Source organism: Staurois parvus, unplaced genomic scaffold, assembly GCF_062004578.1.
Source record: "Staurois parvus isolate SC_StPar_1 unplaced genomic scaffold, SC_StPar_1.0 ptg000364l, whole genome shotgun sequence".
Classification (NCBI taxonomy): Eukaryota; Metazoa; Chordata; class Amphibia; order Anura; family Ranidae; genus Staurois; species Staurois parvus.
Window position 1 is genome coordinate 489084 of NW_028318160.1, and position 17412 is coordinate 506495.

General features: G+C 44.0%; 1 protein-coding gene across 9 annotated transcripts in view; it reads left to right on the forward strand.

Annotated features, from left to right (window-relative positions):
- Positions 1-17412, forward strand: part of L1CAM (L1 cell adhesion molecule) — a 721289-nt gene that overhangs the window by 341952 nt on the left and 361925 nt on the right. For all 9 annotated transcript variants that reach the window (XM_089685157.1, XM_089685163.1, XM_089685158.1 and 6 more), the window contains one exon: positions 11500-11670. In XM_089685157.1, coding sequence (XP_089541283.1) covers positions 11500-11670 — 171 coding nt within the window. The remainder of the gene's footprint in view (positions 1-11499; positions 11671-17412) is intronic.

Sequence of the window (17412 nt, forward strand, 5' to 3'; positions counted from 1 at the left end):
TCGGGGGTACCAGATGAAACCAACTCAGCACAAACCTGAATCAATGGCTGCACCTCAGAGAACTCTGTGCCCTGATCTACTAGAACATGAGCGATCCGTATACATTCTAGCAGTTCATCCCGGGGATACTCCTTCAGAGTTTGATAAGCATACTCTCTGTCATCAAACACTAGCACAGATAAATACACAACCTCATCAAGATCCATCCTTCCCAGCAACAAGCCAAGATGGCTTCCCTGTGCAGCCACTTCTGGTCAGGATTGGCCTTGGTGTAATGTCAGGGCTCCGGGGTGTGACCAGAGGTATGTGACTGACGCAGGGAAACGCAGGCTTCAGATAAGTTATAAACAATATAATTTATTAAAGACTAACAATACAAACATAAACGCAGTGCAATACTAAAACATAACACAGTGCAAACGAACCAAACCAAACCACCCACAGATAACAGTACATACAATGCAAGCGTCGTCAGGCAGGCCGGGTCAATAACAATCGGGCAGGTAGGTACAGGGGGTCAGGCAGAGAATGGTCGGGGTCACAAGCCAGGGATGAAACAGGAGAAGTCAGCAGAGGTCCGGATCAGGCAGGGTCAGCAACGAATCGGACAGGGACAGGAATGCAGGAACAAGATACAGGGCCCAGGAAAAACACACACCAAGGCTGAGACTGCAGGTCTGGCCATCCCTTAAATACATCTGCATAATCAACTTCAGGTGTTTGGCTGGCTGCAGGGTTGAGTCTCTGATTGCTGGGAGCACCCGCTGGCCAGCCCTGGTACTGCAGCCCACAAGGCAGGTGAGTCCCACCATTACTGGCAAGTCCATTCCTGACAGGTGGAATGAGGAAGTCTGTCCAAAAGATGGATGGTACTCCTAAGAAAGGATTGAGCAGATGGAATTGCCATAGGGTGGGGCCTGATTGCTGAGAATCCCCCATAAGGCAAAAGGCTCAATTATGGGCTGGATCAGAGTGACAGGCATGGTGGCAGGCTGCACCAGAGCAGCTGGCATTGTGGCAGGCTGGACTGGAGCAGCTGGCATAGAGGCAGGAGAGGACAAAGATAGATTTGTGTGAGTTGGGAAAATCCCCATTCTATCTTCATCTATATGGTATAGTTCCTCAGTTCTGTATACTTGATCTACTTTTCCCATCCAATCCTTTATTTTTATTATTCTTGTTCCTTCCAGTGTTTGGGTATTAAGCCTTTTGCTGCATTTATATAGTGTAATATACCGGAGTTTTTATATTTTTCTACTGAGAACTTAGTACCATGAAAGAGACATGTCACTGGATCCTTTGGGATTTTAATCTCCATTATCCTCTGAATCTGGTGAATTATTCCCTCCCAATACTCTTGAATTTTAATACATTCCCACCATATATTTAACATTGTGCCCTTTTCCCCATATCCCCGCCAACACAAAGGTGAATTATCTCTACATTGTTTATGTGCTATATTCGGTGTAATATACCATCTCGCCAAAAATGTATAGTTCATTTCCACATCTTTCATATTTACATTTTCATGTGTTAATCTATATATTTTTTTTCACTTTTCCTCATCTATTTTTACTCCTAATTCTCTTTCCCATTTCTCCATATATGGAGGAATCGTGTTCATTAATAATCTAGTGAAAATTTTATATACTCTAGAAGTCCCATGCTTCCCATCACCTTGTGTATTCATTAAGTGTTTAAATGGATTCCATTTATCATTTGTTCTTAAGGGTTTGGGAAGCTTCTCAACTAAATGTTTTAATTGAAAATCAAGCACTTCCCCCTTAATCTCATTTAATAATGTTTTTTTTGTGATGCAGTTAAATTTATTCCCAGGTATTTTAGTTTTCTTTCCTTCCATATGAAAGGGAACTCATTTTGTAGAATTTTTTTCTCTTTATTTAGCAGGTTTACGTTCAAGATCTCCATTTTAGTTGGATTTATTTTTAGATTTTATATCTCACCATATTCTTTCATTATTTTCATTAAATTCAGCAGTGTTATCCTGGGATTAGCCACATAGATGTAAGGGACCACCTGGCAGCACCTCTAGCAATCCACTGATAGGGCCTCCCCAGAGCGCGGAGTCTAAGTTCTGGAGCACTTGTTCACCAGGGCCCCTGATGGTGGGGATGGATTTGGAGCGCTCCGAGACCAGGTTGCAGCTACTGGATATCCCTACCGGTGGTAGAGGAGTCTGCCAGAGGCTCCCGCAGGGTGAGAGTCTGATGTGAGGGGACCAGGGGGTCCTAGAGGGATGGATGGAGGAGCGAGAGCTAAGTCAAACAAGCCGAGTCGGTAGCCGGGGGATTGGTGCGGTACAAAAGAGTAGGCAAAGAATGGTCGGGTCACATGCCAGGTCAGTAACAGGAGATCAGATCTAAAGGGGAACATCCAGGAGCGAAGTCAGACAAGCCAAGGGGTCAGGATAGGAGAAGGCAGCAAGGACAGACAATCCGGATCAATAGTACTCACAACACAGGTATCAGATAACAGGAATCGCAGAAAGACCATTCGGCAACAAGTGTCTGTGCAGGGTTGGTTTAAATAGCCCACCCTGCACCTGACAGGCGCAGCCTAGGTCCTAGTGCCTGCCCAGTACTGTCATAGACGACGGGTGCGCCTGGGTCCTAGTGCTGTGCTGCCTGCATGTCTTGACAGACACCTACGCATGTGTAGATCCATGCGTCGTGATGGTTCCTGACATTGCCCCCCCCCCTATGGGCATCCTCCGGGTGCCCAACTGATCTCTCCTCCGTGGGTGGCTGCGATGGAACTCCCGGATGAGTCTAGGGGCATGGACATTTTGGGCTGGTTCCCAAGAGTTCTCCTCTGGACCATAGCCTTCCCATTTGATCAAGAATTGGGTCTGGCCTCCCCTCCTTCGGCAATTTAGGATTGCTTCCACTTCGAATTCCTCTTGTTCCTCAATGGTGATGGGTTCAGGGGGTCTGGATTCTCGGTCCGGAAATGGATCTGGGACAACTGGTTTTAGCAGGGAGACGTGAAACACCGGGTGAATCTTAAAGGTTTCCGGAATAAGGGCAATAAGAGCAAGGCCTGGGGATTACTGAGGTCTCTACCAGTACCTGACCCCCCAAGGAAGATGATATTGATGGATTTCATCGTAGAGCTACCTCCATCAGAAGGATATTCAGCCATATGTGTTATAGTGGATCGATTTTCCAAAATGGCCCACTTCATTGCCTTGAAAGGAGTACACTCTGTAGCAGAAACAACCCAAGTCTTCATTAAGGACGTGGTGAGACTCCATGGTGTTCCAGGAAACATCGTTTCAGATCGTGGGGTACAGTTCACCTCAAAATTTTGGAGAGCCCTTTGTGAGAAATTGAGAGTGGGACTCTCGCTTTCTTCTGCCTATCACCCCCAGATTAACGGCCAGACAGAGAGAACCAACCAAACCTTGGAGCAATATATTCGATGTTTTACATCCTTCTCTCAAGATGACTGGGTATCACTCTTACCCTTGGTGGAATTTGCCTATAATAACTCAAGACACTCGGCCACAAGACAATCTCCCTTCTATTCGAACTATGGATATCACCCTGCATCTATTTCTAATTCAATACCCGAATCAGCGATTCCAGCAGTCCAGGATATCTCAGAATTCTTACAGCAAAATAACAAAATACTGCAGGAAAAAATATCAAAGGCTCAGCTGAATAACAAGAAGTTCTTTGACAGGAAAAGGAAAGGAGAACTGGTCCTTGAACCGGGACAAGAAGTATGGCTATCAACAGCCAATCTAAGATTAACTTGTCCTTCAAAGAAGTTAGGCCCAAAATTCGTGGCTCCTTGTCCCGTAAAGAGGAGAATCAATGACGTAGCGTATGAGCTCATATTACCAGATTCCCTGAAGATTCATCCTGTATTTCATGTGTCACTACTCAAGACTGCACCCTCTAACCCATTCCCAGGTCCGCAAGTGGGGCCACCTGAACCAGTAATCGTCGACGGCGAAGAAGAATACGAAGTTGAAACCGTTGTTAACTGCAGGAAGAGGAGGAACAAACTCCAATATCTGATTAAATGGAAAGGGTATGGTCCTGAAGATAATTCTTGGGAGCCGGAGTCTTACATCCATGCCAAAGAGTTAATTGAGGCATTTAAACGCAGGCATCCAGAGAAGTTGGCCCAGTTGGGCATCCGGAGGCTGTCCTTAGGGAGGGGGCACTGTCAAAGATCCTGTCGCCGTGCAGCGGTGCGAGGGCGACGTATTCCCTTGAGTCACGACGGTGCGAGTGCGCAGGCACGTGCGGCCGCGCATGCGTGGAAAACTCGCGCATGCGCAGTAAGCGCACACGTCATGTCTGGCAGGCTATTTAAACCTGCTTCATAGTAAAATCACTGCCTTCTGGTCTAATACATTCCTGATCCTGATACCTGTATTCTGCATTACCCGACTAAGAAAGAACTCCGCCTGCACTGACCCCGGCTATCCCTGACCATTCTCTTGCCTGCTCCTCTTGTACTTATCTGCCCGCTTGTTACCGACTCTGTCTGCCTGACTCTGCTGTATTATTCTGCCTGCACCTGACCTGCATCTTGTCAGCTACCATATCCACCTACCGCTGCACCCACGGCTCTGCATCTGGCCTACATCCAGATCACCGCCATACCTGTCAGCCACCGCATCCACGCACTGGTGCTCGGTCCCAAGACCCGCACCCTGACTGCCGCCACACCTGCTTGCTGCTGCACTTACGTTCCTGCACCCGCACCTGGATTGTGTCTGGATCTCCTGGGTCCCCAGCTACCTGCTGACAGCTTCAAGAACTACACGGCACTCCTGCCCCTCCTGGCTCTGCACCCCTGTTCCCACTTTCAGGGGCTCCGAGCGGGAGTTGTAAGAGGACGCCCTCTCTCCACTTCAGGCTCCCCAACCAGGCACGTGACAAGCGGGGACCCCAGCCATCAGGTGGATCGCTGGAGATCCATGCAGAATGCCTGCTCTGCCACCTGGATGGAGCTGGGGTCAGACAGGAGGCAGTAGGGAGGATGAAGGGGGAGCCAAGTGGCAAAGCTGAGCAGGAGGCACAGGCACATTGTTTGAAGTGGCAAGATGTCTCCAGTGGCTCAGCTCTCTGGCATGTCATGTGTCGATTGGGCTGGGAGAAGATCGGCAGAATCTCAGCAGCGGTGAGAGCCAGACAGCTACATGAAACCCTCCTCCACCTGACCACCGCCATCCCCATGGTGACCTCTCACCCTTGGCTTATGAGCACCTCTTAGCCCCCCACGCTCACCCTCCTAACTGGGACTGCACAAGCCTAACCACCCGCCGCCACCTGATGCTGAAGAAGTTCTCCTTTGTCCTGTAACACTGCCCCCTCCTCTGTGAGCAAGCCTCCGTGGGCGAGCCGAAGCACTTCAGAAGGCGTAGCCAGTACGGCGGCTGAGGCCATTCGTCAACTTTGGTCTCCTGGTTCGGTTGAGCAGCGACCATCCCTTCACTTGTATTGGCTGACAGTGGAATCATTCGGACTCATGATCTCCTCTTCTCACTTGCAGGTGGGCTGATTCTTTTCCTACCATCCATAGCTTAGAGCGGCGCCCAGGGGCAGACTGACCATTTGGAAACTCGGGCACTGCCCGAGGGCCCGGGGTCAGTAGGGGGCCCCATGAGATGCCCCTGGTACCTTTTTCATAGGCTTTTTGGAGTTTGGGCAAGGACACAGGGGCCACATGATCCCTTATTGCCCAGGGACCCCATGAGTTGTCAGTCCGCCCCTGGCGGCACCATAAGGTATACTTTTCACTGCCCTCTCCTATCTCAATGCCCTGTTCTGTCTCACTGCTCCCTCCTGTCCTGCTTCTCCCCTCCTGTGACACTGCCCCTCTCCTGTGACATTGCCTTCTGTCCTCTTGCCCCCCTCCTGTCCCGCTGCCCCTTCCTGTAACACCTCCCCCCTCTTGTGACACTGCCCTCCTCCTGTGAAGCTGCGCATTTCCTGTGACTCTGCCCCCTTCCTGTCATGCTGCCTCCTTCTTTGATGCTGCCCACCTCCTGTGACTCCGACCCCCTCCTATCTTGCTGACCCCCTCCTCTGACACTGCCCCCCTCCTGACTGGCAGGGGCAGCCTTGTCCCCACAAGTCTTGTGCTTTCACCCTGGCAGTGCAGAGGCTGCTCAGGGTGCCGGTGGTGACGTCTGTACGAGGAGTCCAGGGATAGGGAGGGTCCATGGGGAGTCCGGGGATCTGGTGAGTTCGATGATGGGGAGGATCTGTCTTTCTGCACACATTACAATCTACACAGGGACACATGAACACTTTGTCCATCACTCAGCTGCACACAACTCATTTTCCATGTTCCCAAACTGGCTCCTGGAGCCCAATGACACCTGGACACATCAAACTTTTGTTGTTAATATTTATTTTTGTAACTCTATTCTTCAAAAAACAGTGTAATTTCATGAGATAATTTGCAAGGGCATGTTCAGGGGTGGGATTATGGCGGGGCAGGGTAGGGGTTTGGTGTGGGCAATTGGTGGCAAGTAACTCTTAAGGCCTGGCAGTAGCTCAGGACTTGAAATTTTGAGCCCTGGTATACTGTATGTACTGGAATTTACGCAGCTTTTACTTTCTATCTGCCTTTTAATTTATTGAGGTGCTAAAATGCCAGGGCAGTACAGAAACCCAAATGACCCCTTTTTGGAAAGTAGACACCCTAAGGAATTTGCTGAAAGGCATGTTGAGTCAATGGAAAATTTTTGGAAAATTACAACTTAAAATTTTTTTTTTATAACACAAAGTTGTCATTTAAATGATATATTGCTCATGTAGGCCATGGCTATATGTAGAATAACACCCTAAAACACATTCTGCTACTTCTCCCAAGTATGGGGATACCACATGTGAAAGACTTTTTGACAGCTTAGCCACATCCTGGCCCCCAAAATCCAATAACCACCTTCAGGCTTTCAAAGGGCATATCACTTCCTCACTGCCTATTGCAGTTTTGTAGGTCCTAAAATGCCAGGATAGTATAAACACCCCCCTAAACGATCCATTTTTGGAAAGTGGACACCCCAAGGAATTTAGTAAGAGACATGGTGAATATTTTGCAGATATAATTTTTGGCACAGGGTTTTGAAAAAGAAGAAAATAAAAGAAAAAATGCATTTTTAGTTTTTTTTCTTCATTTTCCAAAAACTTGTGGCAACAAATGAGATCTGCAAAATACTCACCATACCCCTTAGCAAACACCTTGGAGTGTCTACTTTCCAAAAAGGGCTCATTTGGGGAGGTTGCTACTACTATCCTGGCATTTCAGGGCCAACATTAGAAGCTTATGCCATACCTCACCCACTCTTCGAACCGTTTCTAACACTTTTCTGACCCTTTTTTTATTTTTTACGTGAAAAAACTTTTTTTTTTGCTAGAAAATTACTTTGAACCTCCAAAAATTATATATTTTTTTAAATAAAATGGTGGGTGTTGCAATTTTTTTATGTCACACAGTATTTGTGGAGCGTTTTTTCGAACGCATTTTTTTGGGAAAAAATACAATTTCTTGAATCATAATGCACAAAAAATTTAAAATTGCACATGCCCGTGCAATGGCAACAAAATGCATACATTTTTAATATTGATAGGCGACGCTTTAAAAGGCTTTACAGGTCACCAGTTTAAATTTACACAGGAGGTCTAGTGCTAGAATTATTGCCCTCAATCTGATATTTGCAGTGATAACTCACACACATGCATGGTGCAATTTCTGTTTACATACCGACACGGGACCAACGCTTATGTCTGCCTTTGTGCATGAGCATGGGGAAGGGGGATTTAAAAAAAAAAAAATATATATATATTAGATTTTATTTTTTTTTACTTTTACACTGTTCCTTTTTTTTTATCACTTTAATTGTTATCAGGGGGAATGTAAATATCCCCTGTGATACCAATATGTAATGACAGGTAAATCCGAGGTCTATAAGTCTCTAGATCTCTCCTCTGCCCTTAAAGCATCTGATCAAAGCAAGATCAGTGTGATCAAATGTTTTCCCAATTTAAAAATGGCACTTGTATCCTCCCTAGTGGTCTGATTATGTCTATATTTGTGTGCTCAAAGTGGTATATTTTTTTGCATTGAAATATGTAGTTTTTTTATTGTAGGCCTGTAATTTTTAGGAATAACTCACTGAAATCTGTCCGAACAAGAGTCTATGGGTATGTTAAAATTTGAAACCCGAAATCATAAATTATAATTTAATAAATAATAATAAAAAATATTATAATAATAAATTTAATTCAATAATATAATCAAACCAAAAACACTGAAATTTGAAACAGAGCGCCAGTTCGCACATCACTGAGCAAAGTCGCAAAACCGTTTTTAGTGTCTGATGACAAATTTCCCCACGAATCATTATCACTTAATTCTGCAAGTAGTTCTAATTTACTATCACTGTTCTCTAGCTGGTCTAAAACCGCTTTTGACCTAAAGGGACGCTTTTTGGACACCATGGACTTTTCTCAGTTTCAAGGCAGGAAGAACAGTAAAAATGCAGGCAGGGCACAGGACAAAGCACCAGGGACAAAATGTATGTGAAATGGTTTGATACAGTAATGTTTTACTATTTGATTTTAGTGAATGTCACTTTTAAAATGTCCCTCCTGTTCCGTCCCCGTACGTCCTGACATCACAGGGAACGGAACCCGGAAGACAGATGCCGGCATCGGCCGGAGGACATTGCCAGGGACCCTGCAACACTGCAAGGGGGACATCGCGGGAGCGCAGGGCAAGGTAAGTGCAGAAGAGATCCCGGAGCAACGCTGCAAGGTAACTCGGGGTTACCGCTTGTGGTGCTGAAACTTTATCCCAAGCTACACTCGGGAATACCTCCAGGGAGGGTAATATCCGGCGAAATAGGAAATGATGAAATACTTGTACCTTCCGGTTTCTTAGACCATAGAAATGATTGGAACCATTCTGGTCTCCTGCTCCAGTGATACAGTGGCTGAGCACCAGGGGCAGGTCTTAAATGCTCCATGCGCTTTAATATGCGCTATCTGGTTAGTGCATTACTTGGCTATTTCTTATCATTTCTGAAAGTCACTACTTTTGGTTCTTTACATATTGGAGACTGTATGCATTTTCAGCACATCTGATGAACTTACACTGACATTTACTGATCCACAATCATATGTGGTCTATCATATGTTTAATCGCTATTTGGGTTAGCGCTGCACTCTCATTCTTTATCATTTACTTTGGAGGTTCCCGAGGTGCCTTTTTGTGCCAGCAGCTACCGTACTTACACCCATACACTGCGCTCGATTTTATATATAGATTTTATATATAAGTTTATTTCATTCTGGTCTCCTATCAGCTCTATGGTCAGCCAGTGGAACTGCCGGCTTCATTCATTCCTCTGTGGGACATGAGAGCCCAAGAAAATCGTGGGAGGGGGGTGTCGCAGAGACCATGGCCATATGATGAATCGGGTCTGTGGACCTATATGACTAAAATTCATTCTTTTTTGCAATGCGGTGCTTCCACTAGGGGCGCCTTGGTACAGCACACATCATGAATAATCCTTCAACTGAGAGAAGTGGCAGCAGAGGGAAGAAAGAAAGGACATAGGAAGATGCCGGGTGTCTGGGGCCAGTGTAGCAGCTGAGCTACCGCTCCTTCCAGTGTTATATATAGATTTTATATATAGGAAAATTGATTCCTTCATTTTTATATTTTTTAAAAGCTCTTTTCTTAGTTATAGCTTTGTTAACTTTGACCGTAAGTCACAATAACCACTTGCCTACTGGGCACTTTTACCCCCTTCCTGCCCAGGCCAATTTTCAGCTTTCAGAGCTGTTGCACTTTGAATGACAAATACACGGTCATGCAATACACGGTCATGGGTACACCATATGATATATGATATTTTTAGCGATTTCTTTTTACACAAACAGTGCTTTCTTTTGGTGGTATTTAGTCACCACTGGGTGTTTTTATTTTTTGTTATACAAAAGAAAAAAAGACCTCAAACTTTGAGAAAAAAAATGTTTTATTATATTCTATTATAAAATTTAGCAAACTGGTAATTTTTCTCCTTCACTGATGTGCATTGATGAGGCTGCACTGATAGGCAGCATTGATAAGGCAACACTGATAGACAGCACTGATGGGCATTGCCAGGCTGTACTGATGAGATGACAGTGATGAGGCAGCACTGGTGGGCATTGATGAAGAGGCACTGATGAGGCTACAGTGATATGCGGCACTGATAGGCGGACGTCATATGATGCCCTCCCAGAACTGGATGACTGCGCTGTAGCAGTTGTTCAGCTATAGCACGGTTAGGAAGTGGTTAAACTTCTTGCTCATGGGAGTATATTTTGCAGTAATACTGCATTTAATACTGCTTTCACGTTCATTATTTTATGCATTGAGACAGATCCTTCATATGCTCTATCTTTCTCTGAAAAAAAAAAAACACAACAGCAATACATACTGTAGTAGTCCACTGTGGTGCACTTCAACTCGGCTGCATTGGAGGTGCATTGAATAGTATATTGGAGTGCATTTCAGTACACACCTCACCACATTCAGTACACACCTCACCACATTCAGTACACACCTCACCACATTCAGTACACAACAATGCAACAATGTGAATAGGTCTTAAAGGTCAGGCCCTTTCCATTGTTTTGTAGATATGTTTGTTAGCTGCAATAAAATTAAAGTATTTTTTCATGGATATTTTATAAATATTCCTTTGATTTTGTCTCAGTTTAATTTGCAACTTGTAGATTTCCAGCAGTGCAGTAATGTGAGGAATAATTTTAGAACTATACTTTCTAGCACATATTAAAGGATTAGTTCACCTTAAAAAATAATTGCACGTTTTTGCAGGGAAAACATTACAGTTTTTTTTGGTGAATGGAAAGCATTGCATCAGTGATCAGATCGTTGGTGTAATGCAGGACTCCTGCAGACTGTCAGTGTAAGCTGTCTGCTCATACATCGTATGGACAGGCAGTTTCACACTGACAGGAAGAATCAATGAACTACTAGAGCTCTCAAAAGCACTGTGGTAGTTTGAGAACTACAAATCGACATCCACAAAGGATGTCAATACTTGAAGTTGTTTCATTCACAGAACTCTGAATGACGTGGTTGTGTGGACTGAGCCCCGTATGGCCACGCTCTTTTCACAAAGTGACAGCTGGTACAACTTCTCCCCATACTGCTGTCTCACAAAGGGCTTGGATTGCCGTGCCAGTGCAAGAGTGGCAAAATGTTACATCTTCCACCCTAAAAACGGGTGGAACACGTAGCATGTTCCCGAAGGTGAACTTATCCTTTGAAAAAAAAATAAATTTGATTTTGTTAAATATTGAAAATTCTTTCTGCTGATCAGTATATTATATAATTATCCCTAATTTCAGATGAATGGGAAGAGTATACATGTTTTAGACTGATGTTTATGTAATATCTTTATAGTAATAAGTACATTTTTTATCCTCTGTTTAGCCTTACTGCATATTATTCAGGATAATCGTGTCTCAATGGGAATGAATGGAAACCTTTATTTCTCTAATGTGAAAGTGACAGATCACCATCCTGATTACATCTGCCATGCCCAGTTTGTTGGAGCCAGAACTATTGTGCAGAAGGAGCCCATTGAACTTAAAGTCAAACCAAGTAAATATATGTTTCTATTATTTTTCCTCTGTCTTTGGGGGGTGCATGTTTTAAGCATTAATTGGAGTGAATACACTGGGATGTATGAGCGATCAATAGACAGAAACAGCTATTTTAAAGAGCAAAAGTCTGTATGATAATTATAAAAGAATTGACTTTTTTGGGAAACACATCACACCACAAAGAATGACACTGTGGTGTGCTGATGTACGTTTGTGTTGGCTGCTACTGCGTACAATAAATGTAATTGTACAGTACTGTAGTAACTTCATTGCATAGCAGTTACTATTCATAGCTGTGAATGCATAGCCCTAAGTGTATTTAATATACCAATCAAGTGTCCATTGCAATGTTTACCTAATAATACATTGTAATAAAAATACTATGGGGTTGATTTACTAAAGGCAAATATACCATACAATAAGTGCAGTTGTTCTAGAGCTTAGTAAATGAGGTAAAGCTTTTCTTTGTAAAGAATACGCAATCAGATGGGCACTGGCAGGTGGCATTGATGAGCACTGACAGCTGGCATTGATGGACACTAACAGGTGGCACCGCTGGGGCTACACTGATCTTCAGAGCACACTGATCATCAGTGCCCTGATGATCAGTGTAGATGTCCCCTCAGAAAAATGCCAATTACTGGCTCTTCTCTCCTCTAGAGCTGTCAGCGTGACAGCTCGTGAGGAGAGAAATGCTGATAACTGGCATTTCCCTATTTACATGCGATCAGCTGTGATTGGACACAGCTGATCACATGACCGAGCCGATATATTTGGCTCTTTCCATTGATCGGTGATCCACTGTGACCGAGAGAAACAGCGCACCAAAGATCGCTGCGCTGCGTGCTCCTGGAGCCACGCACGCGCGGTTAGAGTGGGTGGACCGCCTTGCGCCCGTCATTACCTTATATGGCAGGCGGGAGGCAGTTAACCGAGTAAGTTCCTCAGTTACCTCTGTCTCCAAGAATCCTGAAAGTGAACTGTTATTACTAGAACCAATATGTTGTTCAATTTATTTCTGAAAAGACTGAACAGAAATTATTGTTCAAATGGTTTGATACATCCAAGTGCTGTGCCCAGTTTTCATTTTAGTGATCCCATTGTATTTTTTCCTTCCATTGCTGATATACTTAAAAAGGTTTTGTCTCCTTTCTTAATATATTTAGCCATATCCTCCTTTTTCTGCTTTGGCCTCCTTTTTGTCTATTTTTATACACTTCTCTTTCAGCTACACTTTGTTTCCTTGAATCTCCTACAGGTGAAACTCGAAAAATTAGAATATCGTGCAAAAGTGAATTTATTTCAGTAATGCAACTTAAAAGGTGAAACTAAAAAATTAGATAGACTCATTACATGCAGAGCAAGATAGTTCAAGCTGTGATTTGTCATAATTGTGATGATTATGGCTTACAGCTCATGAAAACCCCAAATAAACAATTTCAGAAAATTAGAATATTACCTGCAATCAATAAAACAAGGATTGTACATAGAACAATATCGGACCTCTGAAAAGTATAAGCATGCGTATGTACTCAGTACTTGGTTTGGGCCCCTTTTGCAGCAATTACTGCCTCAATGCGGCGTGGCATGGAAGCTATCAGCCTGTGGCACTGTTGAGGTGTTATGGAAGACCAGGATGCTTCAATAGGGGCTTTCAGCTCTTCTGCATTGTTCGGTCTCATGTCTCTCATCTTTCTCTTGGCAATGCTCCGTAGATTCTCTGTGGAGTTCAGGTCAGGCGAGTTTGCTGGCCAATCAAGCACAGTAATCCCACGGTCATTGAACCAGGTTTTGGTGCTTTTGGCAGTGTGGGCAGGTGCCAAGTCCTGCTGGAAAATAAAGTCAGCATCCCCATAAAGCTCGCCTGTGGAAGGAAGCATGAAGTGCTCCAAAATCTCCTGGTAGACGGCTACGTTGACCCTTGACTTAATGAAGCACAATGGACCAACACCAGCAGATGACATGGCTCCCCAAATCAACACAGACTGTGGAAACTTCACACTGGACTTCAAGCATCTTGCAGTGTGTGCCTCTCCATTCTTCCTCCATTCTCTGGGTCATTGGTCTAAGTGTTGCAAACATTCCTCAGAGATTTTGGACCAGGTCTGTTTTTGTTTAGCCCAGGTAAGATACTTCTGATGTTATTTGTTGTTCAGGAGCAGCTTGACAAGAGGAATACGACATTTGACGCCCATGTCCAGGATCCGTCTGTGTGTGGTGGCTCTTGATGCACTGACTCCAGCCTCAGTCCACTCCTTGTGAAAGTCCCCAACACTTTTGAATGGCCTTTTCCTGACAATCCTCTCCAGGCTGCGGTCATCCCTGCTGCTTGTGCACCTTTTTCTTCCACACTTTTCCCTTCCACATAACTTTCTATTAATGTGCTTTGATACAGCACTTTGGGAACATCCAACTTCTTTTGCAATTACCTTTTGAGGCTTTCCCTCCTTATGGAGGGTGTCAGTGATGGTTTTCTGCACAACTGTCAGGTCAGCAGTCTTTCCCATGATTGTGATTCCTACTGAACCAGACTGAGAGACCATTTAAAGGCTCAGGAACCCTTTGCAGGTGTTATGGCTTAATTAGCTGATTAGGGTGGGACACTTTGAGCCTAGAATATTGCACCTTTTCACAATATTCTAATTTTCTGAGATTGTGGATTTGGAGTTTTCATGAGCTGTAAGCCATAATCATCACAATTATGACAAATCACGGCTTGAACTATCTTGCTTTGCATGCAATGAGTCTATCTCATATATTAGTTCACCTTTTAAGTTGCATTACTGAAATAAATGAACTTTTGCACGATATTCAAATTTTTTGAGTTTCACCTGTATATGCTGATTTTTTTTTTCTTTTACTAGCAAACTTACCTCTTTAGTGAACCATATTTTTTTTTCTTCTGTTTCCTCTTACTAATTTGCCTAACATATAATATAGTTGCTTCCAAGATGGTAGACATTTAACAGTGCCCACTGATTCCTTACTCCTGTCTCTAATTCTAATTAATTTTTTAGAAATTCTCCCATTTTAGAAAAATTGGTTCTTATGAAGTCTAAAACTTTTGTCTTGTATATGATTGTTCAGTTCTTGTTTTAATATTAAACCAAAGATATTGGTGATCACTAGAACCCACATTTTCACAAACCTCAACATCAAACAATCGATCCCCATTTTTTGTACTAAATCTAAAATATGATCACTTTGGGTTGTACTTTTTTTTTTTTTTCAATAAGGATTTTTTGTTGAATGAAAATAGCAAGAGCATACAAGGTTGTCCACAGACACATAAAATACAGGTCAACATCCAATGTAGGGGGTGGGGCTATGCTGACATCATCACGCTCTAGGACCCATGGCGGGTCGGTCTGTAAGATTGCTTTGTTTATTGTGAACAAGGTGAGTACCTTTTTAAACTTAATAAAGAGCTAATAAGAGGTTTTACACTACGTGGCATCTATGGTCTATCTCTTCCCGGTCCACCATTGATTCCTGTTACCGAGTCTTTTGGTTTTCCGCTGAGTATAGATGAAGTCAGAGGGTTTTAGCCTGTTTAAATGAGCGCCATTAGACCTCCTATAATCTGGGGTCTATGATTTGGGTAAGAATATAAAGAACTCTCAGCGCACTAATGGGTTGTATCCAGTGCATTGTAGATCAAATGTTCAAAAAGTCCATTCCATAAGTCCCAATAAAGTCCATAACTATATAACCACTTTAGGTGGCAGCCATTCCAAAGTGAGCCAACTCTATATGCATTTATTATTATACAGTATTTATTCCTAGATTGTAAGCTCGAAAGAGCAGGGCCCTCGAACCCTTTGTGTATTGTTTTGTTACTGTATTGTCTCATGTTCTGCCCCCCACTATAATGTACAGCGCTGAGCAAACCTTTCTGGCGCTATATAAATACTGTATAAATACTGTATAATAATATGCATGATAAGGAAAGAGAAGAGGATAGGCGCACAATAAAGATTAATAAAAAATAGGTATATATATATATATGTATATATATACTAAATAAATATTTTTTAATTAAACTTTATTGTTAATATATGGTCCTCTGGGCTCTGTAGTCCTCCAGACGTTCTTGGCCCTATAAATAGAATACATCAGGTAATTATTATTATTATACAGTATTTATAAAGCGCCGATAGTTCGCTCAGTGCTGTACATTACAAAGGGGGACAGAACATGTGACAGAACAATAACAATACAATGCAAAACATGAGGGGATTGAGGGCCCTGCTCTTTCAAGCTTACAATCTAGGAGGGAGGGGATGGTGGCACAGGAGGAGATAGCTGTGGGGGATGGAGTGGTAGGAAGAGTGGAGGAGGTCGGCAAGTTAGCAGGGGGTGGGGTAGGCTTCCCTGAAGAGATAGGTTTTCAGGGTGCGCCTAAAGGAGAGGAGAGTAGGTGATAATCTGATGGGTTGGGGCAGGGAGTTCCAGAGGATGGGTGACACCCTGGAGAAGTCCTGGAGGCGGGCATGGGAGGAGGAGACCAGGGAACTAGAGAGAAGGAGGTCTTGTGAGGAGCGGAGTGTGCGTGCTGGGTGGCACTTGGATATTAGGTCAGTGATGTAGTTTGGGGCAGTGTGGTGGACAGCTTTGTACGTCAGTGTTAGGATTTTGAATTTGATCGGAAGCCAGTGGAGGGATTGGCAGAGGGGGGGTGGCGGAGATGGAGCGGTTGGAAAGGTGAATGAGTCTGGCTGCCGTATTCAGGATTGACTGAAGCGGGGATACCCAGCAGGGAGGCAGGCCAGTAAGGGGGAGTTGCAGTAATCGAGTCGTGATATGATGAGGGAGTGGATGAGCTGTTTAGTGGTTTCTGGGGTTATGAACGTGCGGGTTTTGGCGATGTTGCAGAGGTGGAGTCTGCACGAGCTTGTTAAAGATTGGACTTGGGGCTGGAAGGATAGGTTGGAGTCCAGAATGACACCAAATACTCTGGCCTGTGGGGTGGGTTTGATGGTGGCAATGTTGGACATGATGGAGAAGTCAATGGGGGGTGGTGTCCGGGCTGGGGAGAAGACAAGAAACTCGGTCTTGGAGAGGTTCAGTTTAAGGAAGTGGAGCGACATCCAGTCAGATATGTCGCTCAGTAGGTGTGTGATTCGGGCAGAGACTGAGGGGGTGAGGTGGGGGGTTGAGAGATAGATTTGTGTGTCGTCGGCATATAGGTGGTAGTTGAAACCGTGAGAGTGTATGAGTTGGCTAAGGGAGGAGGTGTAGATGGAGAAGAGAAGGGGCCCAAGTACAGAGCCTTGAGGGACCCCAACAGAGAGGGGGAGTGAGGGGGAGGTGGTAGCATTATAGGTAACGCTGAAAGAGCGTTGTGACAGGTAGGATGAGAGCCAGGAGAGAGCAGAATCTGAGGCCTTAGGCCTGTAGAAGGAGCAGTCAGCTCCAAGCGCGTATTTTTTTGGAGGAAAATTTCACTTTAATGAATTTTAATGCATCAAAACACATTATAATACCCAATTGACTGGTAAAAAATAAGATGATGTTACGCCAAGTAAATATATACCAAACATATCACGCTTTAAAATTGCGCATTTTTGTGGAATGGCACGAAACTAAAAATACCGGGTTGATGTCTGCATCTACAGGCATCATTCCGGTAAACCCTCTGAACTGGCGACATAAATGTACGTTGGCCGGTCTGGAATTAAGCGATGGGCTTCTTTTCCCTTACAGAGAAATCACTCTTGGCTTAACTAGTTTTTTATTT